Consider the following 18,247-nt stretch of genomic DNA (forward strand, 5'->3'; position numbering starts at 1 on the left):
CCGGCCACACAAATAACGCTGGAAGTCTGGGAAGTCTGGGAAGTCTGGGACAGGGTGACTAAGACAATTGGCTGGACACATAAACCGACTAAACAGACCCCAATCTGGCACTGCACTTTGCTGCGGTAACACCACAAATTAAAGGGATTTGGAGGGTGGGACTCCATCGGTATCTCCAACTTAGGCAATGTGGTGGTGAAAGGAGAACTCAAACCTTTCAGGTCACTGGCAGCAGAGTTTGGGCTGCACCCTACGCAAATTTTCAAATACGCGCAGCTGCGACACGCCTGGATAGCTGAGAACATGCTCTACTCTCCCCTAACAGACTACGTCCTACTAGAGGGACGCCTATTGCAAGAGCAGATACCCAATAACGTAGTATCACTAACTTACTAGACCCTAAACAACAACATGCCGGAGAGACTGGGGAAACTGACGGAAGCATGGGAGCAGAATCTGGGCACGTTAGAGACAGTGGACTGAGAGGCAGCCCTGATGCACCACAGAGAGGTGGCAATTAAGTACCGCCTTTGACTCATTCAATACAAAATATTGCATAGAGTGTATTTTGACAGGGTCTGACGCCACCGAATGGGCCGAGCCAGCGAACCACACTGCCTGCTCTGTAGACAGACACAAGGGGACTTCAATCATATTATTTGAGACTGCCCCGTCATCCATACATATTGGGTACAAGTATTAGGAGAACTGAGTAAGGTATTGGACACTCCCTCCAGATCCTAAATTCGTATTGTTGGGCATTCCTGGTGATGTTGACTTGGGATGCCCACAGCTTATCTTTGCACTGTTGGTATTAGTGGTAGTGAAAAGAGATGTGGCACGCATGTGGGGGGGCGTCGCTCCCTCCCCGGATAGGAAAATGGAGAGGGGGATGACATGTATATGGCGGCAGAAAGGGTCACATATAAAGCAAGAGGGTGCCCCCGGAAGTTCCGTAGTATATGGAGGAAATGAAGAACGTATCATGGATTGGATGGTGGCCTGGGAGCTGACTAGATTTTCACGGGTCAGGGGCAACAAGGGGGAGGGGGGGAGAATCCCGGTATTGAAATGCATGAAGGGGCAATATACCTACCCGGTTCATGGAATGGGGAGATGATGTGTCCACCGGGGTGGGTGGTATATGGAAACAATTGTGGCTAATTGTGACATGCTTGCTGTTTTATGTTTGTTGAAAATGCTAATAAAAATATTTATAAAAAAAGAAAAGGATTTTAGTAAGGAGGCTTTAACAGCGGTAGATAAATATACACATGGTTGATACTGAAGTTTGCATATTTTCATATAAGTGCATTGATTTATACGGGCTTAATAAAAACAGCCAAAATGAAATTCTTCTCTGAAAGCATATGCGTAGCAAGAAACTCAAGCAGAGAACTCTTTAAAACAGTTAAAACTCTGTCAAAATTGAATAATGATTGTTCTTTTAGTCCACAGGAAGCATTCTGCAATAATTTAGCAACCTTTTCCCAGTCTAAAGTCAACTCTATTTACAAATAATTGTCACCGTCCACAACCACATTATGGGGCCGATTAGGATGGAGGATTTTCCGCCTCCTCCGGGCCGGCGGAAGCCACCGCTGGCCCGGAGGAGGCGGAAAATCCTCTGCGGAGTCACCAAAGACCCACCGCCGCATTACGTTGGCTGGTGGGTCTTGGTTTCTGTCCGCTGCTTTTCCGCCACGGTCGGATTACAACCGCGGCGGAAAAGCTCTCATTTGGCTGGCAGTGTCTATCAGACACCGCCAGCCAAATTAGGATGCATTAGTAAACATGCTTTTCCGCGGCGGTTTTTCCGCCGTGGAAAAGCATGTGTACTTTTGATTTTGGGGGCCTGTTGCGTGCCCCCAGGGTGTAGGCGGGTGGGGGGTGCACATGGGGGGTACCTATGGTACCCCCCAGTATTTACATGCACAAAGCGGCAGGCACCGCGCGGTGCCTGCCGCTTTGTGCATGTAAATGTAAAACATGCACTTTTAACATTGCGGCGGGTGCTGCTTGAAGCAGCACCCGCCGCAATGTTAAATATCCAGGATGTGACCGCCAGGGTGGCGGTCACATCCTAATTTGCACGGAGGGACCGCCGCTGCCCCTGCGGACGGTCCCTCCACCTCTGGGATGGCGGACGGACGCAAGTCCGTCCGCCATCCTAATCGGCCCCTAAGTGCAGATGATATTTCAACTTATGTGCAGGAATCTGGCATACAGAATACCATCATTCATTCAGGGTACCCACAATTTTGTAGTTTTTCTCCTTTAATTAATGAAAAAATGATTAATTCCATCAACCTTATTAAATCCTGGGCGCCATCGGATCCTTGTCCACCACAGGTTCTGAAGAAAGTCGCCAATGTTGCCGGCCTGCTTATGGAACTTTTCAATGAAATATTTATTACAGGGCAATTTCGAAATATATGGAAAAAAGCTTCTATTTTTCCACTGATAAAGAAACCTTCCTTGGATCCAATAAAGATGGAAAACTGCAGGCCTATATCCCTCCTACCTTTCCCGGCTAAAATTCTTGAGAAATCATTGAATGAGGATATGCTAGCTTTCTGGATGCTAATATGCTGCTCGACCCTTCACAGTATGGCTTTAGAGCAAATCATTGCACTAAATCTGCCTTGTAAGAAGCCATTGATGTACAAAGAATGGCAATCGATAAGGGTTGAAAAACTGCACTGATTTTATTGGATCTTTCTGCTGCTTTTGACATGGTTCACCATTCACTCCTCATAAAACGTCTCCAACTACTTGTTTTTAGAAGCTGGGCTCTGACCTAGCGTAGCTAATTTCTGAGTAATAGGCAGCAACGTGTGGAGCTGGGGGATGTGAGTTTGTCACCATTTTCCTTACCTTGTGGTGTTCCCCAAGGATTTTCCTTCAGCCCCACGTTGTTTAATGTTTACATTAGCCCCCTCATCAGGCTCATTCAAATCTATGGCTTAGCTGTGTTCTTTTACGCCGATGATACGCAGATAGTGGTTCCCATCTCATCATCGAAAGCAAGTAAGGAGGCAGGAAACTTCTGTAATTGCATGTCCCAAGTGGCATTGTGGATGCAGAATAATTCTCTGAAATTGAATACAGACAAAACACAGCTGCTGTTTTTTGGAAAGGAGACCACGTTCTGGAATGACTCATGGTGACCGTCGAGCCTAGGTACACTACCAATTCCAGTCCAGAAAGTTAGAAATGTGGGAGTCATTTTCGACACTGAATTATCTTTATTGGAGCAAATGTATTTATTTAGTATTTTTCAGAGTGCGAACGTGACCTGTTAGGGTATCAGAGCGCTTCACAAGGCTAAGCAAGATGTTTGCAAAAGTTCAGAACAGACGAAATCATGTGAACGTTTTACCATGATAACCAGGATATTGCAATGAGAGGGAATAGGCAGGATGGGTGTAACTTAAGGGAGAAAATAAAAACATTAGCGTTAACAAAGACAGACTGTACAGCACCAGACTCTGCCCCATAAACGGACAGTGAAGTACAAATGAAGCAAAAGGAAATAGCACCAACCATGATACAAGACATTGCATAGGCTACATCAAGGAAATCCAGATTGGGATACACTGGTAGAGGTCAAGAAGAGGGCATATAGGAAAGTCTTTGCTTCCTTTTTCAATGTAGACAAGCAGGCTATTCTTCTGACGTTGGGTGGCAGCAAGTTCCAGATTCTGGGTGTGGCACCAGAGAAAGCTCTGTTGTATGTTTTCTTCTTCCGGAAGAGGGGAAGTTTCAGAACAAAAACACTCGCAGACCGGGAGTGCCTATCTCCTCCGGAGACCATGATTTTCTGTGCGAGATACACTGGAGAGTTAGAGTGTAACGCTTTGTGTGTGACACAGGCCAATTTGAACTGTATTCTGACTTCGTACAGGAGCAAGTTCAGCGCTTTGAGGTGAACTTTTTTGAACTTGTTAGGAGTGTGCGGCTGCGTTGAGACAACCTTTTAGGAGAGCCGTTGAGATCTCGGGTAGTCGGGAGAGGGTAGAGCATCCGTACTCAATCTTAGAAATAACTTGTGCCGTAACTACCATTTTAAGGTCTGATGTATCTAGGTATGGTTTTAGTTTTCTCAGGTAGATCATTGAAAACACATTTAATTATTAAACATACACGTATGTGTTGCACCCACGTGCACTTCAGAATTGATTGACACCAATGTTACAGGGGTGCGTGATCAGCCTACAATTGTTTCATCAATCATACCAAAAGCAACATCTCAGTCCATTCGATTTCCATGCACAAACACATAATGCTAGTAAGCTGTAGTTTAAAAAGTTAAATGCATGTAATATGTTGTGCAAACCAAAAGCACCATTTCAAGCTGTAGCTGACAAACATGATTATTCAAGTTATCACAAAACAGACCAACAATTAGATACCAGTGTAAACTTAACGAACGGTGCAACACAAACGAAAAATATACACAACACAACCAACTAATTTTGTGTTCATCACACCCACAAGCCCCAGTGGCATACAAGGAAACATATATCCACATAGTAAATCATTTTACACCAATGTGTAAAGCTGTTCTCTGAGGCCTAATGGTGGATGAAGAGAGGCATAAAAGTGCTTCATTATTGGTCTTTCAGGAGCATGTACACATTTCACAAGACACCTGCACTATGCAGACCTCGTTGACAGATGATAAATTCGAGAAATTCCATTCTACAGTGTGGAACTCACATTTCATGCATCGTTAATATAATCCATGCTTGTGGAGAGTGAATAGAACTGTTTTAACTTCCTAAATATGTTTTCCAGAGAGTGTTGTAATGTGAATATGTAGAAAAGGTAAACTTGTAATGCCTTTAGAGGAGCCGCCGTGGACTCCTCTGAAGGCATAGATACCTCTGAATTAGATGCATTACTAAATCTGAGTCACCATGTCTGCCCCATCAGCAGTCTTCAATCAAACTGCTGCTAAGTCTTTTTGAATATTAGCCAGCACAGGACATTTTAGAGGGGTTACTGTCTGTGGATAATTACATTTATGGGCCTGTTGTTCAATCAGCATTCAAATCTTACTCATCAGCGACGTTTCTCTCACAGAATGCCACCTTCCCACTGCACTGACTCCGTGTTAGAAAATCAAGAGAATCAGGGTGGCCAAAAAAGGGCAAGGGTTTTGGGAAGGTTAATGTGGGAGGTAGGAAATGTTTTTGTAAATATGGCTTATATGATTTATAGCAACAGATGCTGCATCACTGCACAATTCCGAGTGATACCCATATTTCGGGCACTTATTACCTCCTTTCACATAGACCCATGTGCCTTACTATAAACTGTCTTGTAAAACGAATTGGTTTATTTAACTATAGTATTTCAAGAATGTTTTATTGAAATTATTTCTTTAAATGATGGGAGTAACGGGCTCAACCGGGCGTTCAAAGGAATTTCACAAAAGTCTTATACACACAGAAATGTTTCCTTTTTTTTGATACATCTTTCCTTCACACCACAAACATATGAATCAGTACTATAAACAACATGTCAAAGCTTTATCAACTCAGTTATGGTCCTGAATTCATGAAGGGGACCAGTGTTCCATTCAACAATGTAAGTTTTCTCTGCTAAAAGATCAGAGAAACACAAACACAAAGGGGCTGAGTTAGTGTTTGGGGGATGGAGCACCCTCTCCACCAAAGGGAAATTCCTCCCTTTGATTTACGTATCGGAGAACCTTAAGAATGTCAGCGACTGAGACTATTTAGACTCACTGACATACTCCTCTGACAGCCTGATGGAGTGAGGGCTGTCATGGTTTTCGACTGTCACCCAATTTAGAGTGTTTGAATCGCCAGTATTTACCTTTACTTACTGCAATGAAAAATGTGGTGGTAAGGGACAATACAAATGTTGAAATTACTCTCATATCATGGGAGAATACACAGAGAAAGGCAGCTTTTTCCTCCTTTGTCTCATTAGAAAAAAGAATGTGCCTATCCTTCACAAGAGGCAAATTCTAGCACCCCGCTCCCCCACACCCACTTAGATCTGGAAAGAGGCACTATATATGTCTAGGCCTAATTCCTGTCATCACCCAACCCAATTTCTGGTCATGGCGATATGGCCGGGTGGTATTGGAAGAATGTGGGTGTTGTCAGACATCAGCACAGCAGTTCAAGGATTGCATCCATATGTTCCATTATGAATAGCTTACCTGAATGATCAGCTGGCTGAAACGACACCTGATGTAGGTAACCTATGGCCCCCTAACAAAAAGTGAATCCTGTGGTTTCCCTTCAAGTACTTAACATGGCCTGGTTACTGGGGTTACAGGAGCCAGCCTCACTCCTTGGAGATTAAAAAATCAATTTGCGATTCTTCCTAGCATGCCCACATAATTGATAGGTTAGAAACTCCAAAATAATTCAATGAGCGCTGGAAAGAAGACAATAGGTGGTTAGTCAGAGGTAGCAGGCAACTCCATCACCACTCCTCCACCACCACCAACCCACCACCATCCGTCCTCACTAAGCCATTTATTGATTGGGCTGCAGATAACATCTGTCAAGACAAACATGACTGAGGATTATGTGGTCTGTTTTTTGCTCAAGTGGGGCTTCCTATCTGCTGGGCAGTATATTTACATTGTACTTTGTGTCTGGGAGACAGGAGAAAGTATCTTGATGGTAGGGGCTACTGGGAGCTTTAAATAGGCAAACACAAAAAGATGATGGACAGAGTGCTGAAACGTTTCAAACACTCACCCCCAGTCAAGAGATCTGGCTAAATCCATCTTTCTTTTGCTCACTATGCCACCCCAGTTTGGACCCAGCGAAATTCAAATCATTTTTGACACTGCTTCCCATGGGAACAGCACAGTCTGAACTGGCAGGCCAGGTCCTACCTTGACCAGAAACAAGTATCCTAGGACTGGTTTTGGGGTGAAACCTCTTGTCAGCCAGGATAGCTTGAGTCCAGGGGCACAGCAAGCAAGGGAGCCATGTCTGGGCATTCCCTTGGCCACTGACATCAAACATAGCAAACACAACAAGATGATGAACGGAGTGCTGAAACTTTTTAAACACGCACCCCCAGTTAAAAGATCTGAGTTAAATCCATGGTTCTTTTGCTTACCATGCCACCCCAGTTGGGACCCAGCCATATGCAAAACAGTCTGGCCTGAACTGCCAGGCTGGGTCCTCCCTGGACCAAAAACAATCATCCTGGAACCAGTATTGGGGTATCATCCCTTATCAGCTAGGCTAGCTTAAATCCAGTGGCACAGTGAGTATTAAATAGGACCTATGTCTATAACTAAGAAAGTAATTTAGAGTTGGGTGAAAAAGCTGAGTGCTAAAAGTCCATTGTGGAAATGTTACTAGTGTCAGGTGTTTGTCTAGTTTTGTGCCTATGTATACATCACCAACCACAACAAATGGAGAGTCCTATGCACAACTAGCATCTGCTTAAATCTACTGTTAAGATTGAGTGTAAAAAATTTGCAAACACAATCTTCTTAGAAATGGAGGGCGGAGTTGAATGGAATTTAAGAGCTGCAATAAAGCAGAATGTATGGATTGTCATTAAGACATGAGAGAAGTGTTTAGCCAGGTCTGGCAGGTCACTGGACTAATGCATCCACTCCAAGGATTCAAACTCCAGTAGATCCACTGGGCCGTTTATCCTTTTAAAGTATATGATATGAAAAACTATTGTACTGGTTAACAGTAAACACCGATTATCTGGCAATAGCGTCAGGAGACATCGCAAGTGTGAACATGCACTGTACAAATACACCTATTATGCTATCTTATCTCTGTGCTTCTGTGACTCAATGTAGTGTACTTTTTGGGTTTTAAGATAATGGCAAACTTGTTGGGTGCCACTAGAGTGCCATTTCTGCTACTAATATCACTAACAGCTTTTCTCTTGATATTGTTTCTAGCCTTACCTGCATTGCATCGTATTTCTTCTACTTCTAAGGTGTCTGGAGATGAGATATGGAAAGAAAATATTCAAGGGAGATCCTGTTTTCAGGTTTGTGCAGTAAAATCCACTCGAAAGACTATATTTCATGACAAGTTTAATGAAAACAATTGCAACTATTATCTGGCATGGTTATTTGTCTGGGCACTATTGTTTGGTGAGGAATTCAGTCTATGTTTGTTAAACTAATATGGATTTGCATAGCACCAGTATGTACCAGAGTGACCAGAGGTAGAAGTACACAAGCAAAGCAATGCGAAAACATTAAAGCGATCAAAATTAACGTGAAGGGCACTGAAATGAAAAAGGTATGCCATCTGTGTGACTCATTGGATCTACAAGGGCCTTTCACCTTTGACCAATGGTATATCCAACAGATAATGGTCCATATGCACTGCAGACTAGTTTATGCTGACTTTCACTAAAAGACTTTCAATCATCTCATCTGTGATGTGTGGTCCATTTTTTGGGGATCAAAGTAGGCATAGGCAATATGCAACAGAGAAGCCCTTCCTGGTGCCTCATTTGCTGTCCATGCTCATCGCATATAGTAATGCTATCTGAAAAACAAAGAAAAATATTAACAGTAAGAAATAAAAATGAAAGATTCTTAGAGGAACAAATTAAATGTAACTGTTTCTACATTTCATTAGGATAAGCGATATTATGGTCTCACTTCAAAGCGTGCTTTATTCATTTTTTAAGTCTGTGAGTGTCATTTACCAAAACAGAAATTACTTGTTTTTTTAATTCCTTATTGTTAATTTGTAATTTATTAAACTTTCGGAATGCATACTAAACAATGTTTTTTGTATTTTGTTAAATATATTTTTATTATGCACTATTCTAGCAAAACATAATTGTTTTGAGGTTTTTGTAATTTATTTTAGATTGTTTGGGATGCACCTGTCAAACACCTGCAATTTTAGTAGATCCATTTTTTAAGTCCTTACAAGAAATTCGAAATGTATTCCTTCACCCTTTGCCTGTTCTTACATTTTGTTGCAATCACCAAATGTTGGAAAGGGGCTTATTGGTAGGTGTTGGTAGGGACCTACCACTAGTTCACAACATAAAGTCCAGTCAAGTTTTCAATAAGTTATTCCCTTGCTCAACCCTGGGTAGCTGGCAACCAGCAGGCAGGATTAAAGTAGGAGACAGGTGTGTAAAGCATTTAAAAACACCAATACATCAATTAAGTAGGACACAATAAAAATCCAACACCAATTTTATACATTTTTATGAACAAATAGACACCAAAATGAAAAAAAACAATGTAGGGAACCATCAATATGAATTGGTAAAGAATAAAACTTCTAGTGCTTAAAAACATATAGCACCAACTTGGGACATCTTGTCATGTTTGACTGGGACAAAGCCAAAGTTTACCGCCATCTACGATGGAGTACTGGTCGGATACACTAAGTGGAAGTCCTCGGTAATAATTCTTCAGGCTAGATTCGTGTCGATGTTGTCTGCTTGGTTTTTTGTGAGACCCCGGCCAAATCCAGGAGTCTGGAGCTCCGGAGCTTTAAGCAGGATGAACCTAGCCAGGTTGCGTTTGAAGTTTGCCGGCTTGACTCTCAATCAGTAACCTTAAGGAACCTTTTACCAAGAAGTTCTCAAATGTCAGCAAACTTCTGGATCTTCTTTCAGAATGTCTCCTTGAGGGTTGAAAGTGTTCACAACACCAATCCCGGGGTCTAGAATCTTTAGATGGTTCTTTGCATGTTGAGTCCTCAATTCCCACAATGCACCTAATCAGTTCCCTAAAAGTACACTTGACACACTTCAGGATGGGGACTTCTTGGTGGAGATGGTGCAGTTAGGCTTGGTTAACCTGTAACTTGCAGGGAATCCACTCCTTAATTCTTCTTGAAGCAAGGCAAAGTAATTACAGTGGTTATATTCCCTGAATTTACAGCAGGTGCGGAGCTACTGAGTGCAAACCCTTGAGGTGCAGATCAGGTTTCCAGCTGGCTAGTCCCTCTTCTCCTTGTAGTGTCAGGTAGTAGATCTGAGTTGCTTGACAACTCTTCATTTTTTATGCTGTTTTTTTGGGTGTCAAGCAGGGGAACACCCATGGGGTGCAGGGTGCCACCCAAGTGTATTACCACTTCCTCTAAAGTGTGGCATATTCTTGCCTCAGAAAGCACTATTCTCTCAAAACCCAGCATAAAGAAATGCTCTCCTTGGAGGTTAGAACAGGCTAAGCCAACCCATTGGCATGGCTTAGATTCTCTAACACTCCCCTTCCATTCCTCTCCTTCATCTAATTACAAAGGCTCCTGAGTGGTAGGGTTGGCATGATGTGGAGGCAAGTCTGTACTGTCCCCTTTAGAAAACTAGTTGGACACCCTTTCCCCCTTTCTACTTCTGCAGTTTTAGTTCTCTTCCCCCAGGAAACCCATTCCTTTGCCAGCAAGCCACTGCACACCTCATTAAGACAGCTTATCTGAGCATGACAGATAGACAATCAGGTGAGAGCAGCTGGAAGGCTCGCTTTTGGCTTACAGAAAAGAAAAGTTAAAAATCTTATTTTCTGTGATAGTTTTTATAAATATAACAGTGCAAAGTTGATGAATTTATCATTACTATCATATAATTTTAAATCCTTGAATGACATTTGAGCTCCTTCCTAGCGATACTTTTACTTAATAAAATATTCCCATGTTAGCCTATGGAGCTAAACCTAGTACGGTATCCTACTAGAAACAGCTAGATAAAATTCATACCTTGCATAGAGCCAATGTTCCTCGAGGTATTTCATATAACAGGTCTTTCCCAATTGCATTAGTAGTCATGCCTGTCTGCACTGTAGATTTCAGTGTTCACAGGAGGTGTTAAAATACATGAGTAAGTCAATTGGGATTGCTGATACTCTTAGTAGTTATCAATGATCCCTGTTTCTTCTGCCAATTTCTCAGTTTTCAAGTGCTTAGATGGTATTCTTGCCAATGTTAGGTCATTATCTAAACATACCATTGAACTTTGGAACTTGCTCTCTTCAAAGCTACCTGAAGTAGGTTTCTTAACTGAAAACTTGTTGACCTCGGTTTCCTTTTCAGCCATCATGATGGCTCTCCCGGAAAATTATTCAGTGCTTAGATTGGATAAGGAGGGCAGGATAGGGGGAAGACGCACTAATATTTTTTTAAAACACTATCAAATTCTCCATTATAGACTCTTCTGCAGTAGACTGGGCAGATATATGCATATTTAAACTTGAACTTTCTTCCAGTGACTATTGGAAAGGTGCTTCCGTATAGCGACCACTGAGTATAAAAAAGAATTTATCCTCGCCTAATTGAATATATTGCACCTCATGTCCTGGTAGCAAAAACAGTTACTTTTGTTGAGTGACTTTAATTACCAGGCAGAAGATTCCAATAACGAAGAGGCGAGTCAGCTTATTGCAGACTTAGCCACTCTTGGAATGCGTCAAAGAGTTAATGGGCCTACGCGTGCAGCAGGGCACTCACTAGATTTAATGTTTACTAACTTTACTTCTCTGCCTGTGAACAAATGCAACCTTTACTTAGGTCTGACCATTTATTGATCAGTTTTAGGATCCCTATGACAACTGAGATTGACAGAATACCTAAAGTTGTTAAAAACCAATTTAGATATTGAAGGAAAATTACTCTGGAATCCTTCGCTTAGGTAATTAATCATACTGGCGCAGTAGCTACTTCAGATGTAGAGCAAGCACTCTCAGAATATCATAATGCTTTAAACACAGCTTTTGGTAAGATTACTCCTCTCCAATGGTGTCCTAATTCACACATGGAACCCATGTGCCCTGGTATTCGCTAGTCCTTAAAACTGAGAAAGCATCATGTAAAAACTGAGAAAGACAGCGGCAATGCACAAATAGTACCTGTGATAGGGAGACGTATAGAGGAGCTTTAGGGTGCTACCACCATAAAACAAAGTCTACTCATAAAACATATAACTCTGATCAAGTTCCCCAAGCTAAAAACTTGTATAAAGCTTTGTTTAAAGTTCTAAATGATTTTGTAAATCCTAGAGCTTACTCTCAAAACATTCAGGCATCACAGGTTCTTTCTGATTCGCTAGCAAATCATTTTAAAGTAAAAGTGAACAATATCTATCAGAACTTCCCAACCCATCCTGAGGAGCCAAATTGTTTTCTTACCACCTTCCAGTGGTGTGCCAAACTTAAGAAAGTTTAAGAAGTTTTCTTTGGAGGAAATTCAGCTGGCTCTAGCTTCAGCCAAATCCAGATCTCCTTTAGATAGTTGCCCTTCCAAGATGTCTGCTGCTCTCTCTATAATCAGTTGGCCCCTGCCATTCATTCTTTATACAATCTATCTGTTAATACTGGGAAAATTGCAGCCACTTGGAAGGCGGCCCTGGTCAGGCCGATCTAAAAAAAAGCGAATCTGGCACCTTCTAACCTTTCCAACTATCACCCAATCTTGTTGCTTCCTCTGCTGGGTAAACTTCTGGAAGGATTTATAAACAAACAACTTTTAGAGAACCTTGAGGTTAATAACATCTTGGATCCCATTTTATTGGATTTTAGATCTTTACATAGCACCAAGAGAGCCTTGGTAGCGGTTACTGACCACATTAGAGGTTCCTTAGACACTAATATACCTTCTATGCTACTGCTGCCTGACTTGTCTGCAGCGTTCGATACAGTGTCTCATCTCATGTTACTCAATAGGTTACAGAAGATTGGCATTCATGGGACAACGCTAAATTGGCTTGGGAATTTTCTGTCCAACAGGACCCAAGCTATTAGTTTGGGTTCCTTTAAGTCTCACATTATGATGCTGGACAAGAGGGTGCCTCAGGACTCTTGTCTTAGCCCCTTGCTTTTCAACATATATGTTGCACCCCTGGCCAAGATTGTAAGAGCCTTTGAAATAATATCGTATGCGGACAGCACACAATTTATAATCCCCTTTGACAAAGACCTACGCAAAAGAAAGCTTCTTAGCTGTGATGACAGCAATTGCTGCTTGAATGACTGAGAACTGTCTCCAGCTGAGTGCTGGAAAAAAAGAGATTATGCTGTATGGCAAGGCCCGACTAGTTTGGGCTGCTGATAGGTGGCCCACAGAGCTTGACATTACTCTCACACCCAAATGGGTGGTTGAGAACTTGGGAGTCCATCTTGACCAACCTCTTACCATGAAATAGCAGGTCATGTCCACCTCAGGCTTCTGTTTTCAAATTATGCACTTCCTGAGAAGAGCCTTTCCTTCCCTCCCACTTACAGCAAAAACAACTGTGGTTTAGGCTCTTGACATTAGTCATTTGGATTACGGTTACGGCAAATGAGATATTGTTTTCAAAATTACAAGTGGGGCAGAATACCGCAGCCTGCCTCATTTACAATTTGTCATCAGGGACTGCATCCATTCCCCTTCAGCATACCTTACACTGGCTTCCGGTTTGGAAGAGAATCATTTTTATAATGTGTTGCCTTACACATAGAGCCCTGGCTGGAAAAGGCCCTTGTTACCTAGCTTCAAAGCTTAGGCACTATAGCCTTCCTAGACTCCTTAGATCTAGTGATAAAATACTGTTAATTGTTCCTCATGTCAAAAAAGCCAGTTCAGGTGGCAGGTATTTTTCTTACTCGGCTCTTTATTACTGAAACAAATTGCCACATCATATTTCAACTTGTTCAGATCACTTTCTCTTCATGAATGTACTTAAGACAACGTTGTTCTGATTTAACTACTGCTGGTGCCTTTGTCTCTTGATTGTGCTCAGATACCTTTCCCGGGATGATTCGGGTGTGTTATGAATTAAAATAACATAACATAATTATCTACAATGGGGAAAACTATATGTCAATTGTTCCCTAACCGCAGCTTACAAAATATCTTTAATACTGTCACTTGTTATAGTCATATAGCACCCTACCCCTGGGGAACAGTGTTTAGTTGAACATAGGGGACACCTTAGGGGTGACATATGTAAATATGAGGTAGATTACTACTTTGAAACAACCTTTAAATCCATTGTCGAATTTTGCACTTTAAAAGCAGCCTGCAAGGGAGGGCTGGCTTTTAAAATAACAGCAGGCACCCCAGTAGTGCACACTCTAGTGCAGGAAGTCTACTGGGCCTCTAACCTTCCCTGCCACATTATATACTAAGGACTTATAGGTAGTTTAAATCCCCCTTGCCTTATTATATACTAGGGACTTATAGGGGTCTGTCATTGTCAATTGTATTATACCTAATTTCCATGTATCTGTAATCAGAGCACAGGCCCTGGGCCTGGTTAACATAGCCCAGGACACAATCAGAGTCAGAAAACCAACATCTAGTACTAAAAAATGGGCGCAACAAGTGGGGGGATACTGCAATCAGGTCCTAGTTTCTCACAGGTTTTCAAATTGCATGTCCGTCCTTTTGGTCTTTCTTACGTTTCCCTTTCCTCCAACTTTGCAGTTGATAGACCACATTTTCCGGCAATTTTTTCCTGTCATGTCCACGTTTACACCTAAAATTTAGACATACACACATGGAGTTCTGCATGCATGAAAGATCTTTGCTCATCCTTATGTGAATTGGATTTATGACTATGTGAAGCAATTCTACAGGTGTCCTAGTTATTTCCTTACTCATAAATGCACTATACTAGCTAGTCCCATAGACCTGATTAATCAAAATGGCAACTTTACCCCATAAGAGTTTTTTTTTTATACAGAGTGCTGTTGAAGGACAACTGTTCATCGGCCCTCAGTAACTGCATGGCAAAAAGGATGCTGAGAACCCAGAAATGGTGGGAGCCTGGCAGAATGTTTTAGTCACAACTAGTGCCAAATTAAAGTCCTCTTCTTAACAAACGACTTCCACATTTCACAATTAATATTAGTACAAAAGATGTTTGAAAAACACTAAAAAGTTCAAAAGGTGGTAGGCAGATAGACAAATATATATTACAATACTGACACAATTAAAAATATATTTGGCTACAGGGTGTGGAAGTTTCCTTGAAATCCCACAGTATCATACTCTATACATGTGCAACACACCAATTGTCCATCGGAGTAGGAATACATTCTACACAGGATATTATTGGTAGCTGTTCTAAGCGTGAAGAAGTCTTCGGCACCATTTTTAGTTTTTTATTCATTTTATGATCTATATAATTTTTAAATGGTACCCAACATGGTGGATGTCGAAGCAGAATTAATGGGCTTTGAGGGGAGGTGTTTCATGTTAGCACTATTTATGTTAATTCATTCACTCGTTCATGCACTTACTCCAGCGAATCAGCAGGTGATTGGCGTGCATGCTGGGAATGCAGAAAATGTTGGCCGTTAGGTCAGCACCCTTCTCTTGATGAGCAACAAAAGAAATAGTTCCTATGATTAGTGACCTTTCATGTTATTATGTGGTCTTGGCTGCACCTCGAAAATGGGTGTCCTAATTACTTTACAGTACTTTCTTCCCTGGCAGAGTTACCATGAAAAACTAAAAGATATGAAAAGAATGCTGCACCTGGCTTATATATTCAGTGCTCTAGAAATTATATACATTTTTTCTAGTTGCATATCATTATCTGTCTAAAATGTTGGTAACAGAGCCAGTCAGAAATCAGGCAAAGCAAAATTTAAGAGGCATTTTTTATCATTCACACAGGATTCCTCCAAAGAATGATAGAGTGTGCTCCAACCTTGATGAACCAAAGGGAGATGAAGAAAGCGTTGAAGCTGAAAGAACTCTAGTCATGGAGATTGTCTCAGGCCAGCGAACCAAAGAGGTAATGAGGTATCGGGTTCTGTCAGGCCTACATATACTGCAAAAACACTCGAACACCATAAACAGAAGTTGGCACGGAAACTGAAAATGCAAAGAGACAAGTTTATTAGGACCCCATGGGGTGGTGGTACATTCCTACAGCACCCTTCGGTAATGCAAGAAGTATCACACCGAACATCGCTGCGCGACCTCTTTTATACAGTTTAACGGCAATAAAAAGGTAGGCGGTATGCATTTGAACAGTTTTAGGTACATATAAGGAAATTTTTGGAGCACAGCCAGCATGTGGGAGGAGCTTAATACCACTGGTCAGTTAGGGGAACATTCCTAAAGAGTGACCACTCACTAGTCCAGAGATCGTGTGTGCGCATGCGTGAAACTGACCATCGCTAAAAATAGCCTGTTGCCAGGCAAGGTAAAGGTTCATTGGCATGAAGGAAGGACAAAAGGGCACTCTAACCACGAGGCCGCATGTTCATACAAAATGGAAGCCACCAAATACAAAATGGCCCCCGTACGTTTAAGTCAAGTTAACAGAAAAGGTCGTGTAGCTGAGCTAAACGCTAACTCAGGTACTGCCAAATTATGACAGTAACACTAACAAAATGATAACTTTAATAGGAGCCATGAAAATACAACACATTGCCCAGTACTTCGACTGTCTGTCTTCGTCCTTCATAATCCAATTTTTAAACAATTTCTCAATGTGTTTTTTCCTTTAAATATTTGAAGGGGTATAAAATATTATTCTAAAGTCCAGCTCAAAATTATATGGAGAAAAGCAGACAGTGAGAGTATGTATATTTTGTACCTCTTTGAGAGAAAGCAATTGAGAGTTTTTAAAAACTATTGTAGGTGAAGACGCAGATGCTTTATAACTTTGATTCGTATTCAGCCTCACTTCCCTCCCTACTATTTTTGAGTTCTATCAGATTTGTCCTGTGACAATGAGGCGGTTTTGTGTGTTCCAACAGGGCAGCTTTCCAGATTTTATCATGTCAATGATTCTTGTGGATTTTTCCATTCTAATTAATGCCTTGATGATCACGATGATGATAAAGTGGATTTCAAAGAGCACAAATTGATTCACATGCGGGTGTACTGGCATTGGAAAGCTGGAAAAGTGGAAGAAGGTTATTGTAAAAGCCAAGTCTTGAAACCCCTACAGAACTTGAGATGGTTGCATTCTTAGTGAACCAAAGTGGGAAAAGAATTCCACAACTTAAGCACTAACTAGAAAAAGCTCTGGCACCTGCTCTAGAGTAAGAACTCAAGGATGCTAAGCAAAAATGGTGCCTCTTGAATGAAGAGCCCTCCTTGGTGAAATGTGTATAATTCCTGATTAAATAAAGGCAGGGCCAAGGTTTTTGATGAGCGCATGCAGCCAACTCAGATTTCTAAGATGAGATGTTACAGAGAAGAGAGGAGGTCAATTAATCTAGTCGGAAGAGGAGACCGTAATTTTCTTTTCATCAAAGTAGGACATCAGGGAAAAGACATAGCTCTAAATAAGCTCCACCAGTGGGGTAGCAAAGATTTTCAAGAGCTTAGGGCTGTGAGAAGATACCTTTGGTACCCTGCATCACGGCTAGGATCAACAAGGTGAAAAACTGTCATCTTTCAAATAAGAAGTTAGCCAGTCCAGAGAGTTAAACATAAACAAGTTAAAACATTCAAACATCTTGTCACATTTAAACAATACTGTATGCAATTCTTAAAAGTTTGCATGGATATACATATTTAAAAAAAGTTAAACTGGCAGCTATAATGAGGACACACACAATGGGACAAGAGAGCCTTCGAGCTATTTTATCACATATAGCTAGGCTTTCCTGTTTTCAGTTTCTATTTTTGGTAAATGTTGGAGTTTTTTATCCCACTGAATTCAATACCTTTAAAACAGTGGTTATCAATGGTTACACGATTTTGTGCCATTAAAAAAAACAGAAACAACGTTTTTTCAGTGTTTATGGAACATTTCGCTTTTTCATTGTTTTCTGCATTGATAATGCATGGTATTTAGACAGTGTACGTACATTGTATATGAGGTCCAAATTAATTTGTACTATTCAAACTTATTGTGGTGCACCATACAATTTTTTTTAGTGAGTCTTTGGTCAGGTGGCTCACTCTTTCCTTCCATGTAAGCTTCTATCTTTGAAAAGGCCTTCTCCACATTGGCACTTGAGACTGGCAATGCCAAAACATCCAGTACACAATTTGCTAACTCTGCGATTCTCGGGGGCAAGTTCTGCAACATCTGTATTGAACAGGACGCATGTGCCCATAAGAGTAATTGAAGTGGTCAACAATAAAACAATACTTTTCACAGTTTAGTAAAAAATTCGCCTTTATAGAAGGGATCTAGAACTTGTGCAAAGTACCACAGTGTGGCTTCATTGACTTGAAATGCCATGGTCGATGAAGAGACTTTTCCATGCATCTTTGTAAGCATTGTAAAATAACATTTCATGGATTGCCCCTCAGCATTTCTTTGCTTACCAAGTGACAAGCATTCTACC

General features: G+C 41.3%; 1 protein-coding gene across 1 annotated transcript in view; it reads left to right on the top strand.

Annotated features, from left to right (window-relative positions):
• LOC144770057 (ATP-binding cassette sub-family A member 10-like) overlaps nucleotides 1-18,247 on the top strand; it is a 1,719,125-nt gene that overhangs the window by 1,465,525 nt on the left and 235,353 nt on the right. The window contains exons 28-29 of the mRNA XM_078654288.1: nucleotides 7,931-8,022; nucleotides 15,606-15,726. Coding sequence (XP_078510414.1) covers nucleotides 7,931-8,022; nucleotides 15,606-15,726 — 213 coding nt within the window. The remainder of the gene's footprint in view (nucleotides 1-7,930; nucleotides 8,023-15,605; nucleotides 15,727-18,247) is intronic.

The sequence above is a fragment of the Lissotriton helveticus genome, chromosome 7 (genome assembly GCF_964261635.1).
Source record: "Lissotriton helveticus chromosome 7, aLisHel1.1, whole genome shotgun sequence".
In the NCBI taxonomy this organism is placed as follows: domain Eukaryota; kingdom Metazoa; phylum Chordata; class Amphibia; order Caudata; family Salamandridae; genus Lissotriton; species Lissotriton helveticus.